At 38.5% G+C, this 23,536-nt stretch overlaps 1 protein-coding gene across 4 annotated transcripts in view; it reads right to left on the minus strand.

Annotated features, from left to right (window-relative positions):
• Window positions 1–23,536, minus strand: part of ITPR2 (inositol 1,4,5-trisphosphate receptor type 2) — a 519,313-nt gene that overhangs the window by 206,424 nt on the left and 289,353 nt on the right. For all 4 annotated transcript variants that reach the window (XM_082352042.1, XM_082352040.1, XM_082352041.1 and 1 more), the window contains 2 exons: window positions 18,597–18,739; window positions 13,704–13,812 (listed from right to left, as the gene is read on the minus strand). In XM_082352042.1, coding sequence (XP_082208168.1) covers window positions 13,704–13,812; window positions 18,597–18,739 — 252 coding nt within the window. The remainder of the gene's footprint in view (window positions 1–13,703; window positions 13,813–18,596; window positions 18,740–23,536) is intronic.

Raw genomic sequence — 23,536 nt, forward strand, 5'->3', positions numbered from 1 at the left:
CCCTTAAAATAAGTCTCTTGCTGTGTTTGGCATACTGGCTTAACACACAGATAACTCTTTGCTAATAAGCCTTAAGATCAGGTATCTGTATGGAGGCTTTTCATTCTTATGATTAAAAAATGTTCTATTCAGTATGGAGGCTCCTCAAAAAACTAAAAATAGAGTTGCCATATGATCCAGCAATCCCACTCCTGGGCATATATCTGGAGAAAACTATAATTCGAAAAGATACATGCACCCCAATGCTCATAGCAACACTGTTCACAATAGCTAAGACATGAAAACAACCTAAATGTCCCTTGACAGATGAATGGATAAAGAAGATGTGGTACATATATATTGGGTTGGCCAAGAAGTTCGCTCGAGTTTTTCCATAACATCTTACGAAAAACCCGAATGAACTTTTTGGCCAACCCAATACAATGGAATTCTACTCAGCCATAAAAAAGAACGAAATGATGCCATTTGCAGCAACATGGATGGACCCAGAGATTATCATACTAAGTGAAGTAAGTCAGAAAGAGAAAGACAAATGTCATATGATATCACTTGTATATGGAATCTAAAATATGACACAAATGAACGTATCTACGAAACAGAAACAAACTCACAGACATACTTGAGGACAGACTTGTGGTTGCCAAGGGGGAGGGGAGGTAGGTAGGGGAGGGATGGAGTGGGAGTTTGGGATTAGCAGATGCAAACTATTATATAGAGAATGGATAAACAACAAGGTCCTACTGTATAACACAGGGAACTATATTCAATATCCTGTGATAAACCATAATGGAAAAGAATATGAAAAAGAATATATATATATATATATATATATATAAAACTGAATCACTTTGCTGTACAGCAGAAATTAATACAACATTGTAAATCAACTATACTCCAATAAAATTTTTAAAAATGTTTTATTAATTGAGGAATAAATGAAACAACTTAAAGTGGACTGAATTACTGATCCCCAGAGTTAACAGTACAATACATCAGGAACTATCATGCATAATAAAAATGAGCCTAAAAGCTGCATGAAGCATGCACACTGCTTTCCACTTGTTACCTAGAGCATGGTAGAGGCCACCCAGGTCCTGGAAAACTTTATCAACAGTCATTAGATAAGGCCCTAGGGTGGCAGTTGTGCTCACTGTATCTTCCAGCACAGCCTTGTCAATTATCTTCTCATGCAAAGGTATGATTAGAAATTAAGACCATTAGTGAACATCTTGAATAGGCTATTTGTAGCCCAGTTCAAAAGCATGATCTGGTTCTCAAGTTCATAGTTTCAGACAAAGAAGGTGTAGTTACCAACCTTGGGACTCAGTCAAATGCATGGGGGATTTGAGTTTCAATGTCTTCCTGAGGGGCTTTCAAGGGCTGAAGTGAAAGGCTACTTTTCGCAAAACTAATGCGGAAGCATTATTCCAATGGCAATATATTTAGTTAAGTCGAGGAAAAGGAGGGAGAATTCAAATGTAAAAATAAAAAAGCATATAAGTTACTGAATTAGAACTTTTAGCCCTTGATTTTAAAGTAGGAATTTTTCATAAGAAAAACCTTTTTTTTTGTTGTTATATAGTGACACAATCATTTAAAGATGGTGCATATAAAGAAGAAAAGAATCCAAAAAGAACAACTTAGATGTCAGTCAAGATTTCAAAGATTAATATTTATGAAAACAATTGGCAAACAACAGTCTATGATCCAAGAGCAAAAAATGTTACAGCAGATGTCTTGTCAAAAGGCTACAGACTACAAGAAGTAGCAAACTCTTGCCCATATGTTTTCTCAGCCTGAGAAAAGATATCCTCAGCCATTTCAATTCTGGAGAACACAGAGTGCCTGTGTATATAGTGAAGTAGAAGCTTTTCTGTCAGGGAACTTTGAGCCAAGAATTCTGGTTTCATTTGGAAAGACGTGGCATATACAGTTAGGTGGAGCATGAATAGAAAATCAGCCAAACAACTTAAATAATTGAAATTACTCAATCTGTCAAGAAGCAGAGATTGCAGAAGAAACTGGAGTGGTCATCGGTTGTTTTGGCCTTCCTGGCACCCTTCCCCTACCTTTTGGCAACAGTACTCCAATTCTCTCATGGGGAACCACTCTCCAGTCTTCCATGCTGTTTTGTGAGGACTGCTTGTTAGTGGCCCGCCTTAAACAGCTGCTCAACAGTTGGGCTTGTGACTATGAAATCTTGGGTTAACAGGCAGAGGAAGGGAGCAAGCTGGACAATTGGGAAATTAGAGGGGTCAGTGGTTCTGATTAGGTCAAAGGACAGTCATAATGGGTGTAGTTAAATAAGCAAGCTGAATGGGAAAGAGGAAAGGGCAGCCAACAGGATGTCTGAATTCATTATTGTGGGGAAGAAGCGGTTCCTGGTGATAAAAACTTCCAAAATGTTGCCAAAGAAGTCAGTGATGGGTGTGGAGGGGAGAAGGTCAGGGCAAATGCAGGGGTCAAGGGCCTGAGAGGCCAGAGTGTTGGATGCACGGCCCATGTGGACTGAAGCTGCCCCAGTGATGGCAGGTCTGGGGGTGGGGACACAGAAGGGGAGCCAGGTTCCAAAGTCTCAGAGAGCTGAGAGGGAGGGACTGGAATGCTGGCAGAGCCAGGGTGATCGAGTCAGAGGGCCTCAGATTGTAAAAGACAGCAGAGGAAGTGGTCTAGAAGCAACCAGGAGAAAGAGCAAGAAGACAAAGCCTCTTCACACAGTGGCTGTGAGAGAAAAGCTCTAATCCACAGAGCTGCTGACAAAGAGGGGCGGCCTCAGGGAGAGTGACTCTTCATTTAAAGTAAGAAAGTGGGGGACGGACTGGGAGTTTGGGGTTAGCAGATGCAAACTATTATATAAAGAATGGATAAACAACAAGGTCCTACTGTATAGCACAGGGAACCGTATTCAATATCCTGGGATAAATCATAATGGAAAAGAATATAAAATAGAATGTATGTGTGTATATATATATATATATATATATATATATATAACAGAATCACTTTGCTGAACAGCAGAAATTAACACAACATTGTAAATCAACTATACGTCAATAAATAAAGAAATAAAGAAATAAATAAATTTTAAAAAAGAAGGGGGAGGGAACACATAGAGGAGAAGATAATGACATAGGAGCACCTTCTGAGAGGGACAGAGTGGAGAGGAAGAGCCCGGGAGACAGAGGAGGAGAGAAATAGCAAGGTCAGGGCAAGAAGATGGGCAATGCCATGGAGACAGCAGCGGGACCAGGACCGGAGGAAGGGCTTAGTGTTTACACTTTGTGCCCTGAATGGCAAAAGCGTATGGAATTGACAGGTCTCTTTCCAGAGAGTGGGCAATTGGCCAACAGCCCGAGGTCTTACCTAACTCTGCCAAGGGGACAGGGAATCTCAGCCGACTCTACATATGGTGCAGCCCATTTGTTGAATGAATAAATGACTGCATGCACCGTGGTGGAAGATGATGAGAAGCCTAAAGAAAGCATCCTTCTCAAAGGTACGCCCAAGTGTGAGATTACTGCTGGTTACCACATACCTTCTGGCAAGCACATCTCTGGTTACCATATGAACATACTCTGGCATTTTGAGAGAAAGGGAAATTGACTCAATACCTGGGATGGAAATTTACAAGTACATGTCTCTGAGTTAGAATCATCAATATTATCCCATCTATCTGATATTAATTACAAGCATTCGATTAGATTTTAACTGTCACATGCCCTCACTTAGATTTTTTTGTGCCACCAGCTCATTAAACCAAGCTGCCAGGATGTGTTCATTAACACATCATGTCTGTTTTCCCTACTCCGTGGCTGCAGAACTAGTCTAGTCTGTAATTTGAGTTTTAATTAAAAACTCAGCCAAAGGCTAAGAACAACTGAGAAAAGATAAACCTAACATCGCACTGAGCAATCTGCAAATATTCAAAATGTTGTATGCTGTTCTGGTGTAAGTAACCAAGATTTATCCAAAAATGCTTGAGAGTTTCAAGTACCAGATGGAATGTGCAAAAACCGAGCCTACCCTGAAGAAATCAGCAAATGGTAGCTGTTCAAAATCATTAAACACAAGAAGAAATATCTTAAGGTTGTTTGTGTTACTTGAAACAAGAAAATAGTTTTCCTCTGACAGCTGTGAGTGACGTTCTTGTGGCTTTGTAAGTTGATACCAGACTAGAATGCAAGGCAGCCTCCCGCAGTGATTGCAAACATGGGCCCTGGAGCCAGAAGGCCTGAGTTTTCACCCTAGCTCCACCATTTTTTTGCTGTGTGACGTCGGACAAGTTCCGTAACCTTTCTGTGCTGCAGTTTCCTCAGTGTGTTGTTATGGAGGTTAAATGAATTAACACTGTAAAGCATTTATACAAGCACCTGGCTCTTACTATATAGTAAACACCACAGAAGTTGTAGCTATTGCTATTATTTAGAGTATGTACCTAAAAAAGAATGAGAATACATTTGCTTTTTAAATTTTTTTTTCAAGATTGTTTGAACCTTCAGGTTTCTAGAGGTAGTAAAAGAACTGAAAGTCTAAAAGAGGTGGTTTCACAAGGTGAAATCAAATTTAAATGATCATTTACAGAGTAGATCATATACAGAGTAGAATCAGAACACCTTGATTCATCCCTAGCTCTGCCACTTATGAATCATATGATTGTTACCAGATCATTCCACACTCTGGGCCTCAGTTTTCTTATCTATAAAATGGAGATTAAAAAATATTTTCCTACCTCAGAGAGTTATTGTGAGGCTCCAAATGCCCACAGACACATTGTTACTTTGCAAATGGCTTCTTTAGAGATGCACAATCAACAATAGTTAAATAACAGCAAGGACAATAATGTGGTTTTAGTGCCTCATGTACTAGGTCGGGTGTCTCCTCTGTGAGGACCTGTTCAAATAGTAGTCCAGAGATGAAGGTATCAGACAGAAAAAGTAAAATGTCTCCGGCCCGATCTGCTTCAAGCCTTTACATCCCTCTTCCTCGTTACGGCGGTAACAGCAGAACAGTTCCAAACACCAATTTTGCCCCGTGGCAGGACAGCCTAGTGCTGCTTGAGATCAACAGTTAGTGGTCTCTACAGCTACTTATACTAGCTAACCTGACAAACTCAGTGACCAGTTCAGCAGGGGCTCTCCAGAGCCCCAGTTGCTCTCAGGTTCTCCTGGCTTCACAGTGGGCTCTTCCCCCTTCTTGTGTGGCCTAAGTTCCTTGCTTGTTCTTCCCAGTCCCTTCTCGGGGAGCGGGGCCCTTCCTGGGAGAGAAGCCCAGTGGCCGGAACCTTCCTCCCATTTGCTTGCCTCCAGATCCAGTCATCCTGCCTTTGCCGCAGCTTCCCTGAGCTGAGCACCCACGTTACTATGTCTGGGGATTCCCCACTTCTTTCCCTTCCAAGCCAGAGAGCAAGCAAAGACTACACAGCCCATCAGACAAAGCATTTGCTGCAAGATTATCCCCTTCACCAGTGCTCAAAGCTGTATGTAGCTCTCCCTGCAGCTGGCCCAACTCTGCAGGTGTGCCAAGCACCAAGAAACCTACCATGTCCTGGGTTACAAAGAGATGCAAAGTAGAACTGAAGTGATACTTCTAGAACCCACTTCTTGGATACGACTAGTGAAGGGCCATGTGCTGAACTAGCAGACAGTCGCTAACATTTATTGCTACTATGTGTAAATAAGTCAGTCCACACACACTTATTGAGCAATGATTGTGTGCAGGGCACAGTGCCAGCCATGGGGAACACTGCAGCGAATAAGATTGCCCGTCTCTGCCCTCAGTAGTACAACACTTATGGCGTGTGGAGTGGGACTGGAGAGAAATACAGAACCAGACCTTTACAGAATCTCAGCTCTGAAAGGCCTTCTGTGCATTTCTTCATCGTATGTATCAGACCCATCCTCAAGGAGTTTCTAATTTATTTAAAATAACAACACACACCAAAGAAATCCTTCAGAAGGCAGGATAATAAAAGGTCTTGTTAGTGTACTAACAAGACAGAGATGAGTTTATAAGTGCTGAAATGATTACAAACTAGAATAATATGGAGTTAAAAGAAACTAATCATGAACGCATCCTGAAAAAGAGTTTAGGTTAGATTTAGGTAGAAATAATTAACACGATAGTTTAGTAATATATTAATTTTAGTGTTTTTTCTTTCATTTTTTTTTCTTTTCTTACACTTTTTTTTACTTTTTATATTATCCATGTTTAATTTTTAATCACAATACCATTTTTCACCTACAATCATTAACTACCAAGTGTCTTACTGGAGGCAATAAATAGTTGGCTAATTTTTGAGTATTCATAATATTTTCAACATGATCTTTTAGTCACTGATCTCTACAGAATCAAAGCATATCTCAAAAAATCATTGGGGCAGTGATGTTATTATGCCAGATTTTTAAGTGGGAGAGTAAAGGCAAGATGTAATTAAGAACTTTATAATTTTTGTAATAATGAGGTTACAATGACTTTAATAAATCTGATAAACGTATCACTTTGATGGCCTAACAAGCGACCAAGCCAGCTCAGCAACTAAAGAGTAAATTTCTAAACGTAATTATTTCCTTTGTGCCCACCTGAATGATCAAAGTCTTTTTGCCCAGATAAAAATATAAAATAAAAATTCCAAAGTGGAAGAGTATACCAATTATATTTCTAAAACAGATCTCTTACTGTAAGGAGACATCAACATAATTTCATATTTCCAACCATTTTGTTACCTAGTTAAAACACAATACACACATACCCGCACACACTCACACATTCACAATACAGCAATGGTAGCACAAAAGTACAGCAGTTATTGTATCTAGTTTTAAAAAAAAAACATTAGAACATAGGGGAAAAACTGTACTCACCTCTAAAATGTATTTTTTAAAAAATTCTACAAAATGCAGCTGATGCTAAAACTGAAATTTATTTTCCCTTAGCAAAACAGTTATTATCAAATTCTTAAGCTACAGTGCACTCTGTACAACAATTCTATTTAAATCTGTTTATCTGCCTCCTAAAAAGTGAAATGAGTATATGCATAGAAGGTGAATGATTCTGCACAGACTCTTACAATAAGAGGAGCTTGATACAATTTACAAATTTGCAACAATGTGATTACTGTCCGGACTGAGAAGTCTGCATATTTGATGAAGGAGTTAAGTTCCTTGGTACATATCTGACATTCTTTTTGCTGCTCCTCAAAATCAGAAATAAAAGAGTAACTACAGTGATTTCTTTCCTGCTGAGGAAAAAAATAAAATCTAGTTAACTCAGCTGACAGTAAATTTTTGAGTTAAAAGATGGAAGATATCTTAAAAATAACTCAAGGCATCATTTCTTAAAGATCTTTATTCCATATCAATCCACATACCAACTTTCAAATCAAGAAGCCTCTGTCTGCCAGCATTATTCAATGTGTAAATATCACCTATCCCACCTGGGCATTCATAAAGATCACAGCTCTCAATCAGATGCTATGCTGTTTGCTGAATGCCACATTTCCACAAGGGGCTATCTACCATGTCATCTTATAAAGCATTGTTTAGAACTTTTATATATAATATTCAGGCTACTAGCAACTCAGACCATGATCACAGGATGGGTCTTGGGGAGCTCAGATATTGATCTGTAGGTCTGTAAAAATAAATCTTAAAAATCTGCACAGCTCTTGCATCATGTTGTTCCCTAACAGCTCAGTCTAAAATCTTCAAGCCTTTCCTTAGCAGCTCACTGAATAAATGGCTTATGTTTTCCAGTACTCATGCAGACAAATTTTATCAAGAACAAAACTAAAGAACTTTTCATTTTATTTAATTGAATATCTGAGAAAACAGAAGAGTTGTGATTATAAGTCGTATCATCTGTTTGGCTCTAACGTGCTAGTTAAGACCTCAGGAGCCAAAATGTTTGGGTGGGATACCAGCTCTCTTCACCTACTAGATGTGTGACCTTAAACTCTATACCTCAGTTTCTTCATCAGTAAAAGAGAGATATAATACTACCTATGACAAAGAGTTAAAGATTAAATAATATAAAGGATCAGGAAGAGTATCTGATTTTCAGGAAGCTCCCAATAAATGCTAGCTATCATTACTTTATAAAAAACCAGAGCATAAAACTACACGAGAGTAGGGGTGATTTCTAGATCCCTTTGCAATAATATTCCAAGGATATATGGCACTTCAAACCTGAACATTTTAAGAATACTGAACTTGACTAAACATCTTTGTCGTCCTGTAGATTACATGTATTGTCAGTGTAACTTACGAGCAGACAGGAATATATTCACAGGGGAAATTAAGATTGGCATTCTAAATAGGTCAACTTCTTTGACTGCAATGTAAGGAAAGAGACCGTAAATCACCAGTCCCACAGGCTACCAGGGAGTATTTTCAGTACTCATTACCTTTTCCAATTCTACAGTACAGAAACTATGAATTTTATATATTCAGGACCAGATCTTATAGACATCTTTACTATTTATGATTTATGTGTTTCTCCCTTTTTAGGAGAGGGACTAGTTTGTAATGCTCTATAAATCTTAATAGAATTACATACTGAAGAGTATAAGGTGAAGAAAATCGGCCAAAAAAAATCCTTAAAACCAAACCAATCCATTGAACACACACAGTCCTTCCTATTTCCTGCTCCACCTCCCATCAGCCCACCTCTATCCAATCCACCCAGCTCCTTCTATCTCCTGACCACCTCAGGGGAACACACACTCACACCTGGACCTAAAATACCTCGAAGTACACAAACCTAAGGTGTGATGCTATAATTAAGCCACACTGTTGAGCAGCACACACATCCTACCAGGTCTTTCTATTTTGTGGCCGAGAGTCACAGAAATAAGTGTAGAACAGCATGGCGCTGAGGATGGAGAACATGAGAAATCATACTGCCTTGAAGCCATTTTAAGAAACATTCCTTCTCTTCTCTTTCCCTGCCCACATTTTCCAACATACATATTTTTTTTAAGTGCAAATAAACATGCCTGCTGTTGTTACCTTAAAGGAGCCTGTCAAACAGAACCCATCCCAAAGGAACACTGAGCGTACAAGGTAGAGTTATATATATCCTTTGTAACTTCTTGCTTTTCTACCGGAATCGCCTCAACAAACAAAACTTTATAAAATTTTTATAAAACTTAGTTAACTTTCCCCCTTCGGGACTTTCAATATACAATTTTCATGTTTTAACCTTCAATAAAAATAAGTACTGTAACTTATAACAAACGGTACAGAGGTGATCACTGGATTTCACACAGGCATGCCTAACAGAAAATTCAATTTTCATTTACTTATACTATTCTTTGGAATCTTCAAGATATTGCCACCCACATCTTCTCTCTCATCCTTTTGGTGCAAAGGAACACGAAAGCAAGGAAGAATATTAAGTAAAATTAATTTAGGAACTGTAATCAAAGGGATTACAAATTGTAAATGTTTTTAAGGTAGACTAAATGCCAGATAAAACATAGTTACATGATGATTTTCCTTAATATATCATACATAGAAGGCTAACAAAATCAGAAAACTAGGTCTCAAAGTCGCAGATTGCTTTAAGGACATCTGTTTCAACCATGAAGCAAATTTGCTTCATTGCTCTAATTTTAAATTTTCACCAGCTATACACACACACACACACACACACACACACACACACACACACACACACACCTTCCAGTATCAGAGACCAAATAAATAAAAATGAAAATGGAGATTTTCTTTTAAGGTAAGATTTTAAATTTAAATAAGTGAAGTCTCAAATGTAGTATTTGGATAGTTTGTGTGAAAAACCCTGGTGTGAGTTTTCTGTTTTAATTCTGAGAGATCTCTTGGGAATGCTTCGATACACAGACAGAAGAAATCCAGTTGATTAAGCGTTAGACAACCAGGTATTAGGTAATGTATGTGACAATGCAATTCAATTCTCTGAGTCCCTCCACATTACAAACCTGGAGATAACACTGCCTGCTCTATATACTTCCTAGAACTGTTGAAAGGTAGCAAAATATTTTAAAATACTTTGAAAACAGCAAAGTGCTATACATTCAAAGCATTTTTTGTCATATTCATTCACATGTAAACTGCCCTACATTTTAATCAGCCACAGGTAAGCGCTCCATCTACATTCTACATGCCATTTCTCAGTGTCAGTAAAAGGATCATTGTGATAGACTGGATAATAGCCCTCCCCAAAGATGTCTATGCCCTAACCAACCAGAACCTGAGAATGTTACCTTACATATAGCAAGTGAATTTTGCAGATGTGATTCAGTTAAGGACCTTTCGATGGGGAGATTATATTGAATTATCTAGGTGGTTCCATTGTAATCACCAGTGTCCTCATATGAGGGAGGCAGGAGGGTCAGAGTCAGAGAAGGGGATGTGACAATGGAGTCTGTGTGTGTGTGTGTGTGTGTGTGTGTGTGTGTGTGTGTGAGAGAGAGAGAGAGAGAGAGAGAGGGAGAGAGAGAGAGAGAGGGCCGGGGGAGGGGGGGGTTGAAGATACTACTGCTGCTGGCTTTAAAGATGGAGGGAGAAGCCATGAGCCAAGGAGCACAGGAGGCCTCTAGAAGCTAAAAAAGGCAAAGAAACGAATTTTCTCCTAGAGTCTCCAGAAAGAACGCAATCGACACCTTGATTTTAAACTTCAACCTCCAAAACCGTAAGATAATAAACATGTGGGTTGTAAACCACTAACTTTTTGATAAATAGGAAACTAATATGATCATGAAAACACAACCACCTGTTATCCCAGGACTGATATTCACAATTTTTTTCTGAGAATACACGATAAGTTGTAAAATAATAGCTTTGACCAGTTTCTGAATCTGTTTCCCAAGCCCATTTCCCCCAGACTGGCGAGTCCTTTAGGTCCCCTCCACTGGCACGGATAACGGAACACCAGCTGTGTAAGACGGGCCAACTGACAACATGTAGAGATCGTCCAGGCCTGTCTCTTTCCCAGCATAGGTATTTGAATCATTCTGGATCTAATATGCTTTTTTAAAAAATTTCTTGGGGGGAAAAAAGTCTTCTCCTTCCACTAGTAGGAATGCTTCTCATTCTAAAACATTTAGAATGAAAAAGTTGTCTAAGATGTAGAATTCTTTCAGCTAAAAATTTTTTTCTTACTCTGTCTTTAGTAAACATGGAAATTAAGAAATGATACTTATAAGTCTCTTTCAGGTTTTTCTTTCTAAAAGTTAATGACTACACTTCTTTAATATTTTCTTAGAGGTTTTCTAAACCTTTATCTATTTTGGATATTATATTCTGCTATGTTCTGCCTACCTATGACTTAAAATCTGGACCCCAAAACATGCTGGACAAAATATATTAACCTTTCTTAATAGTGATATACACCATTCGTAAAAGTTGGCTGTGATCTAATAAATAAGATTAGGCAGAGAGGAAGGAGTTCCAATTTAAGCCCTGGTTCTGACACTGCCGTGTGACCTTGAGCAAATCACATAACCTCTCTGGTCTCACTGACATCATCTATAAAACAAGGAACTTGAACTAAAACACCCAGGTACAGTGTCTTAAAAGAGAGGTACAAAGTATTTTGCTAATTCTATTGAGAAAGTAGTCACCTTTGGCAAAAACAATTGATAAGTACTCCTCATTTGCTCCTTCACAAAGATAACACTAGGGATATTGAGGCTTGTTTGGATTTTAACAATCCTGATTCCGGATGTAGCAAGGCTCAGTGCAGGGAGAGCCTGAGGGACACTGCAGGCACACTGAGTGGCACAGATTTCTAGAGGCTAATGGATGAGGAAGGCTGGGGGGAAGCATAGGGGGCACCATGGAGAGCCTGGAACACCAAGGCAGTGCAGAGCCCCTGAAGGTTCCTGAAAGGCTCTCGTGATCTCTGCAGATTGCGACAGGAGTCCGCTAGCATGTGAAATGTACCCCGTGGTGGCCCTTAGCGAGCTGTGCCATTCGTCACCTTCTCCCCACTGCCCAGGCACAAGAAGCGGCACTTAATAGTTGCTCACAGTGTGTGTGAGCTGACTGAGTGAATGAGCCCAAATAGCCTTTCTCATCTGACCCTTTCCCTTAGGACCGTGTCCTAAGGGTGCCACGCATATTATGCGTGATGGGAATGGTGTCCTTGGAGTTATGAAAACAGCAGCCTTGCTTCCCTTCAGGAGGTCTCAGGGAGCTGGGCTATTGGAGTTTTCTAGACAAGAGGAAATGAAAGCCTGAACTAGTGACACCCCTGGGAATGGAAAGGAGAAAGAGTTGCCAGCGTGATTTATTTTAGGGTGGTTTGGGAGATTTGCTGAAATACTCTTGACTAGTCAGAGTAAAATTTTACTTCATTTCTTCCCTATTTTCCTTTAGAGAAATTCAATAATAATCTATTATATAAAATTGGAAGGCTTATTATGCATCTCCTGTTAAGCACAAGTTACTGTTATCATAAACCTCACTCTTCTGTCAAAAATTCATATGATCCCATTTTTCTACCTTTAGGATCTAGTATGTCAGCCAAAATCAAACAATCTACAGCAATATTTTGAGGAACCTAAGAAAAACAACAAAAAGTCCGAAGGAACTCTATGTACCATTTTTTTAAAGGATACCATATTCTCAAACTTATAAGCATATTTCTTGAGTCCTATGTCACAGAAACATTTGCTAAAACTGCACTGACCACCTCACCTGTATTTTGATGTTTCTCAAATATAGATTAAATGAACTAACACAAAGCTGAAGTCATTTTGATTACTGAAGAAACATCTGATTCAGATGCTGTATTTTGAAGCTATGCCCCTTCTATTAACATCCAAGATTCCACTGTATTTCTTTTCTACAAGAATACTTAAAAAAAAACCCTACCACTACAATCTTTTTGGAATTAGATAGCATATACATAAGTGAATAAATAAAAATAAAATCCTTCCAATTTTAAACACAGCAGATGATTAGTATTTACAGAAACAGACCAAAAAATTATTAAGGAGCGTGGTACAAATTATGTCTGATACCTAGCATAAAAGTAAAGGGTAAAGGTAGCTAGCTAAAAAAACCTACACTAGATATATATTTTATATTTAAGTGTATCACCTTGGGTATTAAACATGCTGCTAGCTATCTCTTAATGAGCAACTGAGCTGTCATTTTTAATAACAGACTGACAATTATTATCTATAAATTGATATTCCCTGAAAAGTCATCTGTGCAATACTTACATTAATACAGTTAAGAATAGAAACTTACAGTTGCATTTATTTAAAAAAGTATTATTTTATAATACTTGGCATAATATTATAGAAAATGACATGAACATATATTTACAATGAAAAATCAACATATTCCAAAATGCACAGACCATTTCAATACGCAGCAGAACTTCATACAGAATCTTAATAACGCATCTCAGTTGCTCATTGTTAAAAAACTTTACTTGGTCTGTTGATGTTATATGAGAAAAATATACATAATCAAGATAAAATATAATAAAAAATAAACCAAATACTTGGGTCATTCTAATCTTAGTTCCTTCTCAAATCAAAGCAGACATGAGAGTTGAACAGCATAAAAACTCAAATTATCTAATTCATCTAAGTATACAACACCATTAATACGTAATGCAAGGAATTATATAATAGCCTATTGTAATTCATTCATTATAATAGTCTAGAAATTCTATTTTATTTTCAAATACTAAGAAAAAATTTTAAATACCTCTTCCACAAAGCTGTCTTTCTTCTCTAGCATTTCTCGTAAAGTTTGAAGAATTTTAATGCACAATTTTTCTTCTTTCTCCATCAGTTTCTTTGTATGATTAATCAACCTTAAAAGAAAACATTAAACTTTAATAGGACAGTGGTTTCTCTTCAAGCTATATACTAACATCATATACTAGAGGGAAAAAAAATCACACTATTATTTGAGAGTATAAAGCAAACCAGATACATGTTGTTGAAGTTTTAAAATTATACTTCAGCTTATAAACTTTGTATTATAAAACCTTTGTTTTATAGTTTATCCCAGTGCACACGAATATTTGCAGTATATTACATTTCATTATATTATGTCATACTATATTATTTTCTATGTACTATATCACAGTAACTGTATAGTACAGTAGCAGTACACAACTTTGGAACCTTAGCATTAATGGGCTGCTTTCCAGTTTCCATTAATAAGAATTGCTATTTTTCACTGCTAGGGCTTGGTAGAAACAGGCAGTTTTTGTGATTAGAATAAAAAAAAAAAAAAGGAACATCAAGACAGTCTACCCATTTACTATTTTTGCTATAATTTGGGCAAAGACTCAATTAATTTTACAGTGGTGACTTCTGCACTGGTGCTCTGTCAAGAGAAAAGTTTGCAGATCACAGTTCTATAACATCTCCAAAAACTCAGAATCAAGCAAGACGTTCAGAATCCAAATTTACAGCTTAGCACATATAGCTCATGTTGTTAAAAAGCTGGTTCTCAAAACGACCCTGTGAGATGTGTCCTCCTAGAAAAACAAAACGATGTAGAATATAATGGCATGATCTGATCTCAGTGACGTAACAGGAGTCCTGAGGGACAGAGCCCCGAGGAAAAGTGAGCTTTCACTAGATAAAGGCCAATAGTGCTTATCAGCTCTCAGGGCGAAGTATGAGGACTTCCCCTGGATTTTCTCGGTTCATCCTCACAGCAAGCCAATGTAATAGGTTCTATTATCAGGCTAATTTTGCTAATGAGAAAACAGAGGCCCAAAGAGATAAAGTAACTTGCCTCTGGTTACACAATTGTACAGTGGTGGGATCTGGAAATAGACCCCAGGACCATCTGACTTCAGAGCCAAAATTCTGAAGCACCACTTTGTGGAGATAGGACAGTTCACTGATGAAGAGTCCTGACACACACTAGGTTGTACACAGCTGCCCCTTATGTGACATGGTAAGTGCTATAGCAGAGGCAGTGGCAAATGCCATAAACTGGACAAAGAAACAATTACATTCTGTTGGGGGAGCTGCTTGGGGCTGATCAGAGAAGGTTTCGGTGACAAGGTAACACTTAACTATACAGATTTCACCTGGCAGGGAAGAGTGGAGAGAAGAGGCATCCTTGCAAAGGAAATGAACAAAGGGCAGATGCAGAAAGCTGATGGCACGTCCAGGAAATAAGTACTCCAACTGCCAGCTGACACTTAAAGACATGGAAGAGGAGAGTGTAAGAGGTGCAGTCTGAAAAGAAGGAACTGAGAATATCATGCTAAAGAGTCTGGAATTTACTCTGTAGAAAATAGGGAACCACTGTGTTAAAGGACCTGTATGACCCTGCCTCCCTGTGACAAAGATACATCAGATGGAGGTGGGAACAAGGGCAGAGAAGAGTGAGAACAAGCAAGAGATGAACAGGGCATGTGATGGGGTAAGGATACCAGAAGCTGTATTGAAACAAAATAGCCAAGACCTGGCAAACGCTGACATACAGAAAGTGGAAGAAGAGAGGGAAGGGAGACCACAGATGCCTGAAATGGGTGAGTTGGGTCAGTAGATGGACAATGATACTTTTAAATGACACCTATTTCACACTGTGAAGGAAGAGTGATTTCCTTTTAGACATGTTACATCTGGGCAGGGTGCTACATGTCCATGTGGTCAGGCACAATAATTGTTCTAAAGTTCTCCTGACAAGACAAAAAAATCCTGCCTCTCTAAAACTTCAGCTATTTAGTCTTTTTTTCCCACATGATATAGTCTTTAAAGATATGAAAATCATTTGGTGGACACTGTAAATTTCTTTTGATTTTTTTTCTCTCTTAGGCTATTTCCATTTTCTTTAACTTTTCTTTGGATAAAATATTTAATTCACTAACCATCTGAAAATATCAGTGGGAATGAATGAACACTTGCTCGGGATTTATACAGGTATTGGTCTATCACATAATGTTTGGTTGAGTTAGATCAGGTGACTTTCAAATACTTTTTTCTATGAACCCACCATGCAAATACATGTATGTGAGTGTATTTGTAAAACTAATGCAAAAGTTACCTTTACGCTATGAGATGCACTCTGATATTTTGTATTCTTTCCTAATTTATTTTTTAAAATTATCAGTTGCCTCTTCTCCACAAGCCACATACCACAGTTTGGGAAACACTGAGCTTCTTCCTTCATAAGAGAGGAGTGAGTGCTGATATGAATGAACCACAAGCAGCCGCCATAAAAGCCAACACCCACCATGACCTCTTCTCTTCTCTCTTACTCTATGTGACTAATATGAAATCTGGTCCTTTCCTGGGGTTTAGCCCTCACATTCTCCTGCAGACCCACCTGACTCAACAAGTTCCAGGAATTAAATTCATTTGAGGAAGTCAGGAGGCCCACTTAAGGTCTACAGCAATTAATGAAGTTGGACTCTAATTTTAATAGATATCTTTGCAAATAAAACTCTTGGTTCTTCCCAGAATTAAGGAAGGAGTAAGTAAACAGATGTCCCTGAGCCTCTGGCCATACTACAATCACACACATACAACAGCATAAAAATCTTTTCTCTAACCACTACACTATGTGTGATGTCCTCTTCCTCCACCTGAGTGTAGGACCTGTGATATATTCCCATTATCATATCACTCTGCTTGTGTCCTTTGAATTTACCTAATATTGCAACAGATTTGCTTCATCTTCAGCACAGGTCAATATTTTCTTGATATTCTGAGTTACTTTATATTACCTTCTTGTAGACCTATATCTTTAAGTTCTAGACGAGTGCTGTCCAACAGAACTTTTTCTGTGATAATTAAAATATCCTGTATGTGTGCTGCCTTAGTTGTTGGCCACTAGCTACCTATGGCTACTGAGCACTTAAAATGTGGCAAATGTAACTGAGGAACTAAATATTTTATTTTTATTGTAATTAATTTAAGCTTTCATTTAAGTAGCCATGGATAGTTAGTAGCTACTGTATTGACACTCTAATTCTTGACACTCAATCAGCAAACTCTTGTTCTAAAGGGCCAAACAGTAAATATTAATAGTTTAGGCTCTGTAGGCCATGCAGACTAGGCAACTAGTGGGTTCTTCTACAGTAGTATGAAAGCAGCCATAGATGACAATATGTAAATAAATGTGTATGGCTGTGTTTCAACAAAACTTTATTTGCAAAAATGATCAATGACCTGTGAGCCAGAGTTTGCCAATCACTTGTCTAAACTATCAAGTCTCTGGGATATAGCTATAGTATTATATGAATATCCTGGAGTTAAAATTCTCAGGCTTATTACCCACTTTTTAACCTATATTCTGTACATTGATACCTATTCATGGGAGGTTAAGTATATTTGTCAAAGACCCTATTTTTATACTAGGCAATACTACTTAATTATTTTTCCCAATGGCTTCCACCATCATCAGTTTTGCAGACACTCTGGACCTCTTCATTTAAAAATTCTTATTAGAAGACTGGCCAATGTCCAGACAAACCCATTCTTCCCAGGGCCCTTAAGATATAGCGATCAAAAGCCAAGAATCCATGATTCTGGCCATAATATAGAAACCCACCTATTCTTCAACATGACCCCTGCAGTCAGTTCTTTGCACCTCATACCTTGTTTTCTCTCCCCGAATCCCAGCTTTAACTGGTAAAAGAAAGAACATATTTCTTGTGTCTCCACAACCTTCAGTTTTGGCCTCAGTATGTCAATAGTGGAGGTTTTGAGACCATTTCAGTTGTATCCTCAACCACACAGGAATAGGCTGTGATGGATAATGGTCAAGAGGGTTGGAAGCCTCTTCTGACTCTCCATCCAGCTACTCTCCCCAAGGAGACCAAGCACCTCTGACTGGCCATCTTGAGTCTACATGGGATTACTTGTGCAAATCACTCAGCGAAGGGTCCTCAACATTAAGATCTGTTTTTTCTTTCTGGAGCTACTTACACTTTTTCTCACAACTGCTTTTATTTCCTTAAGAATTGTTCCTTTACCATTAAAATGAAAATAGGCTACGATTAACACATCTACTCTAATAGACCTGACAGTACCACAAAAATGCTGAGAGAAATACATAAATGAGAAAGCTACAGATGAGGATCATCAAGGCAGCATGGGAGGTGCTGGGTGGAGATTTAACAGCTTTTCCCCAAAGCATGCCTGGGCCTCAGCTTTCTCATCTCTAAAATGAGGCTCAACCTCGCAGAGCATTTGTGCAGATTAGATACCACAGGTAAGCACACACAGGATAACAATGCACACAGGAAGACCTCAATAAATGCTACTACCCTTTCCTTCCTCTCTCTGTTAATGAAAATCAGTGACTTTAAACAGGAATCTTTTAAAAGTTCATACCATACAGTTATAGAAAGGAATCAGAACCAAGATACTCTTTTATGTGATATTTTGTGCCCAATAATGACATTTCATTTTCAGCAAATATTAATAAATATAAGTTGAACGTCACCAAAACAGAATTTCTGTTGAATCAGACTAATTTTTTGGAGGTATATTTTAACACGGATTTTAGACCTTTTACATGCTCTGCGAACTGTCATTAGGCATCAGCAGAGTAAAAAGCAGGGAGGTCAGAGGCCATCTCAGTGTAGTAGCACCTGCAGCATCTCAGGCTGTACGCACTTACTTGGACATGAAAGCACCGCATCTTATTCTTGCATCGCTCCCCTCAGGAAACAGTAGCTCTGGACTGTACAGCACATCAACCAACACGGAGAATTCAGCCTGCATCATCGGGCTGAACTGTTGCTCCAAGGACGCCACTACATCCTAAGGAATAAAGTACAAGAGAAACCATGTAAAGACCTAACTCAGATTTCATCCTTTGAAGATAGGACAACCTTAAGAATACTAACCAGGAATGAGATGTGGGAATTTCAGAGAAGAGGCACCCTACTTCTCATGGTACCAAATGTCTGTGCTTTAAGTATAGGCTGGTTTTCTGTATGAAAAACTGTTTGAGTCTCCTTTTTCATTTATACTATAAGGGAGGGGTGGGTAGCTATATGATTTCTAAGGATATACAGACAAGATGAAAAGTCAGTAAAGCCACTGTTACAAGCACTGCAGTGTCTAAGATTGCAATAGAGAGAACGCAGGTTATCATCAAATTGGGGTATGCTCAGCAAACAGCTAAAGAAGACTTCATATATGTCATCGGTCATCCGGAACTAACCATTTCTTCCAATGGGAAAATTCCTTGACATATTATCTGAAGCAGTAGTAGTACTATACAAGGGTTCAATGGCACTTAATAGTATTTCAAATTATATTTTTTGATAGACACTCTTGGTCACCTGCCAATAGCCTTTCCTCATCCTCTTCCTTGCTAACAGAATCTCCATGTTATTTCTCAGTCAGGTAACAACATTCTCAGGGAGATGAGCTCCCTCAGCCTAAAGACAAGGTTGATTAGTTTAAGCCAGTCATGGTCATTCCATTTCCCCTGCCAGTAATTGATTAGGAATGATTATGTGACATAGTCCTGGCCAATAAGACATCCGGTGAAGTCTGCTGTGTATACGGGGAGGATGGGGCAGATCCTTTAGGAACTACCTATGATAGTAGTATCTACAGTATACTTGATACTATAGTATACTTGAGATAGTAGCTATCTCAAGATAGCTCGAGAGTGTGAAAATCCAAAATAAGAGGCAGCCCTCATATGACCTTTGGAGACCAGCCTTAAGCTGAAAGGCAACAGACCAACGGTGTTAAGGCCTGGACCTATCAAGCAACTGAACTAAACACCTCAGGAAGAGCCCCAAATCCAGATTCCTTGCTATGCGAAAGATATATTTTTTATTGTTTAAGCCACTTTTAGCTGAATAGTGTGTTAATTATAGCTGAAAGCACCTGACATGTTTCTAAAACGGACTGTAAGCAATGATAATTTACTGAACATTCTTTAATGATTAAAGCATCCCTCTTTGTTTTTAAGATAACTAAGTTAGAAAATAAACCAAAAAAACTCACATAAAGCAATACTTTATTCACCCATACCTGTGGCATATTTTGTTAAGCAGAAGACTGACTGCCAATTGCTTATTGTTACTCTCAGCTATAGCAACATGCTTTTTTTTTTTTTAATTTGTTTGGTTGCACCAGGTCTTAGTTGCGGCAGGCAGGCTCCTTAGTTGTGGCAGGCGGGCTCCTTAGTTGTGGCATGTGAACTCTTAGTTTCGGCATGCATGTGGGATCTAGTTCCCTGACCAGGTATTGACCCCAGGCCCCCGGCATTGGGAGCACAGAGTCTTAACCACTGTGCCACCAGGGAAGTCTCACAACATGTGCTTTTATGTTATTTTCTTCCTGGTAGTCTCTTGATTTCTTATGGCTAGATCTCAGGGGTTAACTCTTGTTTAACTCTTTCCTCTCTTTGTAGCAAAAGTGATCATTTCTACTTCAATTACTCTAAATAAGCTTTCTGAGAAATTCCTCATGACAGCTAAGAGAGACTACTAGAGAGGAAATCACATAAACGGGAAACTAGATATCATACAAAGGTGGGAAAAGAATATGCTTATCCAATGTGACCATATTTAATAAAACATCACTAAAACATACCTATCTTTCAGATTACCTCTCTTCTTCCTTTCATTTACTAAACAAATTGTGCCCAGGCTTCTATGATGTGAATTCTGTCTTTATCTCCTATTTTGATCATGGGCCAACTATGTGATCTCTGATTCATTATTTCTCCACGTGAAAACCCAGGATAATGATACTAGCAATTACATGGGATTAAAAGTAAATACATAAAACAGCCTCTACGATGTCTTGTAATAACCTATAATGGAAAAGAATCTGAAAAAGAATCATCGTAATTTAAGAAATGATTCTAAATCATTTAATTTAAGATGATTCTAAAAAGAATCATCGTAATCATCGTAAATTAACTATACTTCAATTTTTTTAAATGGTTAAAAAAAACCCAGGCTCTAACACGTATTGACCACTTAGTATTCCTGAATAAATGTTAGTAATTATTGAGTACCAGTTAGCTGCAATCATCACCCTGTTGCCAGACCTAGTGGTTACTTTTCTGACCTCATGTCACCCAACCATTGCTAAGCATTTTACACACTTGTCCCTACTTTGTCAAACACTTTCTGCGCTTGGCTTCTGTAACATCACACTCACCTTATTTTCCACCTATGTCCTGACCACTCCCTTACCAACTCCTGGTCCTTTTTCTTCTATACCTACAGTTTCTTGTGAGGAATCTCATGCAAGTCCATGGTTTTAATATCATACGTATGCTGAAAATCCTCACATTTATATTTCCTGTATGGACATCTTTCCAAACCACTTCAGACTCATATATCCAGCAGCCTATTTGACACACTCACAGAGGTACTGACATAGACATCCAACACTTAAAATTCTCCATACAGAACGCCTGATTCCAACTCTCCCATTCTTCCCTATCTTAGCAAATGATCCAATCATATCATACCCAGGCTCATCCTTGATTTCTCTTTCCAACATCCCACATCTCATCCATCCATCCACCAAGTCCCATTGGCCCTAGGACCAACTATATCCAAAGTTCATCTACTTATCTTCATTGCTACTGCTATCCCCTTAAGCCAAGCCACCATCACCTTTTGCCTGAATTAATACAATAACTACCTAACTAGACTCACTGCTTCCATGTCTGGACCCTATAATCCATTCACCATTCAAAATCCACAGTGTTTTTTAAAAGGTAAACCAAGTCATGCCTATACTCTGCTAAAAATCTCCAATGATTTTCCATCACATTTAGAATAAATCCAAATGCTTTACCATGGAAATCTCTACATGATTTGGCTCCTTATTTCATAATACTCTCTTCCTTTGCTCACTCCTGCCCCAATGGGCTTCTCTTGGTTCTTCAAACCCACATCCTCGTTCCTGCCTTAACATCTTTGCATTTACTCTTCCCTCCCCATAAAGCTCTCTATCCTCCTATCTTTGAATAGATTATTCCTCTTCATTATTTGGGTCTCAACTCAATGTCTCCTTAATAGAGAGGAGCTCCCTCACTGCAGGATCACTCTCCCAGTGATTCTCCATCATATTGTTGTACTGATTTATTTTATTCATAGCAGTTTTAATGCTCTAACATCATATCAATTACTTAATGCGTCAGGATGCATTTTCTATGAGGGCACAGACTTCATGGTTCTATCTCCAGTACTTAACACAGCGGCTGGAACGGAGTTTTCATCAAATATATATTTATCCAGTGAATGCCAATGACTGTGCTAAAAGAACACGCCCTCTTTATTTCTCCCCTGAAATGTCTACCCCTCTGGCTCTCATGAACCTGACTTCCCTCCTTTCTGACCGTGTCTTTTTTTTCTCATTTATTTGGCCATTCTGCCACTTCTGGCCGCTCACAAAATGTTCTTTGTTTTTCCTATCACTATACTCTCTCTTTCAGCAATACCAACCACTAACCTCACTCCAACTATTATCTCCAAATAGAGACTTACCTTCCAATACATTCAGTAGCCTATAAATCTAATTCACTGTATGTTCAATGATCATAGCCAACATCCTTTTACTGGATTCTCTCCTTCCCTCTTATAATGAAGAGTCTATAACATCACCTAGCCTCCAATCATCAGTGCCTCTTAAACACCCCTCATGTCCCCTCTCTATCTCCATCCAAAAACCATCAGGTCTGTTGACCCTGCCTTCATTATTGTATATAACACTTATTTTTTTCATTTCATTGATACCACCACCTGGCTGATATTTTTAGTAATTTCTTATTAATCTGCCTTCCTCTAGTCTCTTCCTGATATTTCCATCCTGCAAACCAATAACTGTTTACTCATTTATAATGACATTTTCCTCAAAACATTTAATGACTTATAATCTTCAAGTTTTCAGACTGAGTCTCACCTGTCTTTTTTTTTTTTTTTTTTTCGGCTTTGCCACGTGGCATGCAGGATCTTAGTTCCCCGACCAGGAATCAAACCTGTGCCCCTGTGGCACCTGCAGTGGAAGCACGGAATCTTAACCACTGGACCACCAGGGAAGTCCCTAACTTGTCTTTATAGTCACGTATAACGCTCATCTATCAAAACTCTGAACCTTCACCATTTAATCTACTCATTACCTCTTACAATATTTATTCCAGTTCATGTCTTGACCATTCTCCACGCCAATAACTTTCCTCAAGCCATACCCCAGTTCATCCCATGAAATCTTCCACTAATTATGTGAGAGGGAAGATATCTGTTATGGGCTGAATTGTGTCCCTCTCAAAACTCATATGATAAAGCCCTAACCCCGGTACTTCAATGTGACTATATTTGGAGTTAGGGCCTTTAAAGGGGTAATTCAGTTAAAATGAATTCATATGTATGGCCTCTAGTCCAAAATGACCGGTGTCCTTATAAGAAGAGATTAGGGCACAGATGTGTGTGTGCACAGAGGAAAGACCATATGAGGACACAGTGACAAGTAGGCCATCTGCAAGCCAAGGAGAGAGGCCTCAGAAGAAAACAACCTGCTAACACCTTGATCTTGAATTTCTAGCTCCAGAACTGTGAGAAAATAAATTTTTGT

Source organism: Balaenoptera borealis, assembly GCF_965194805.1.
Source record: "Balaenoptera borealis genome assembly, chromosome: 13".
Classification (NCBI taxonomy): Eukaryota; Metazoa; Chordata; class Mammalia; order Artiodactyla; family Balaenopteridae; genus Balaenoptera; species Balaenoptera borealis.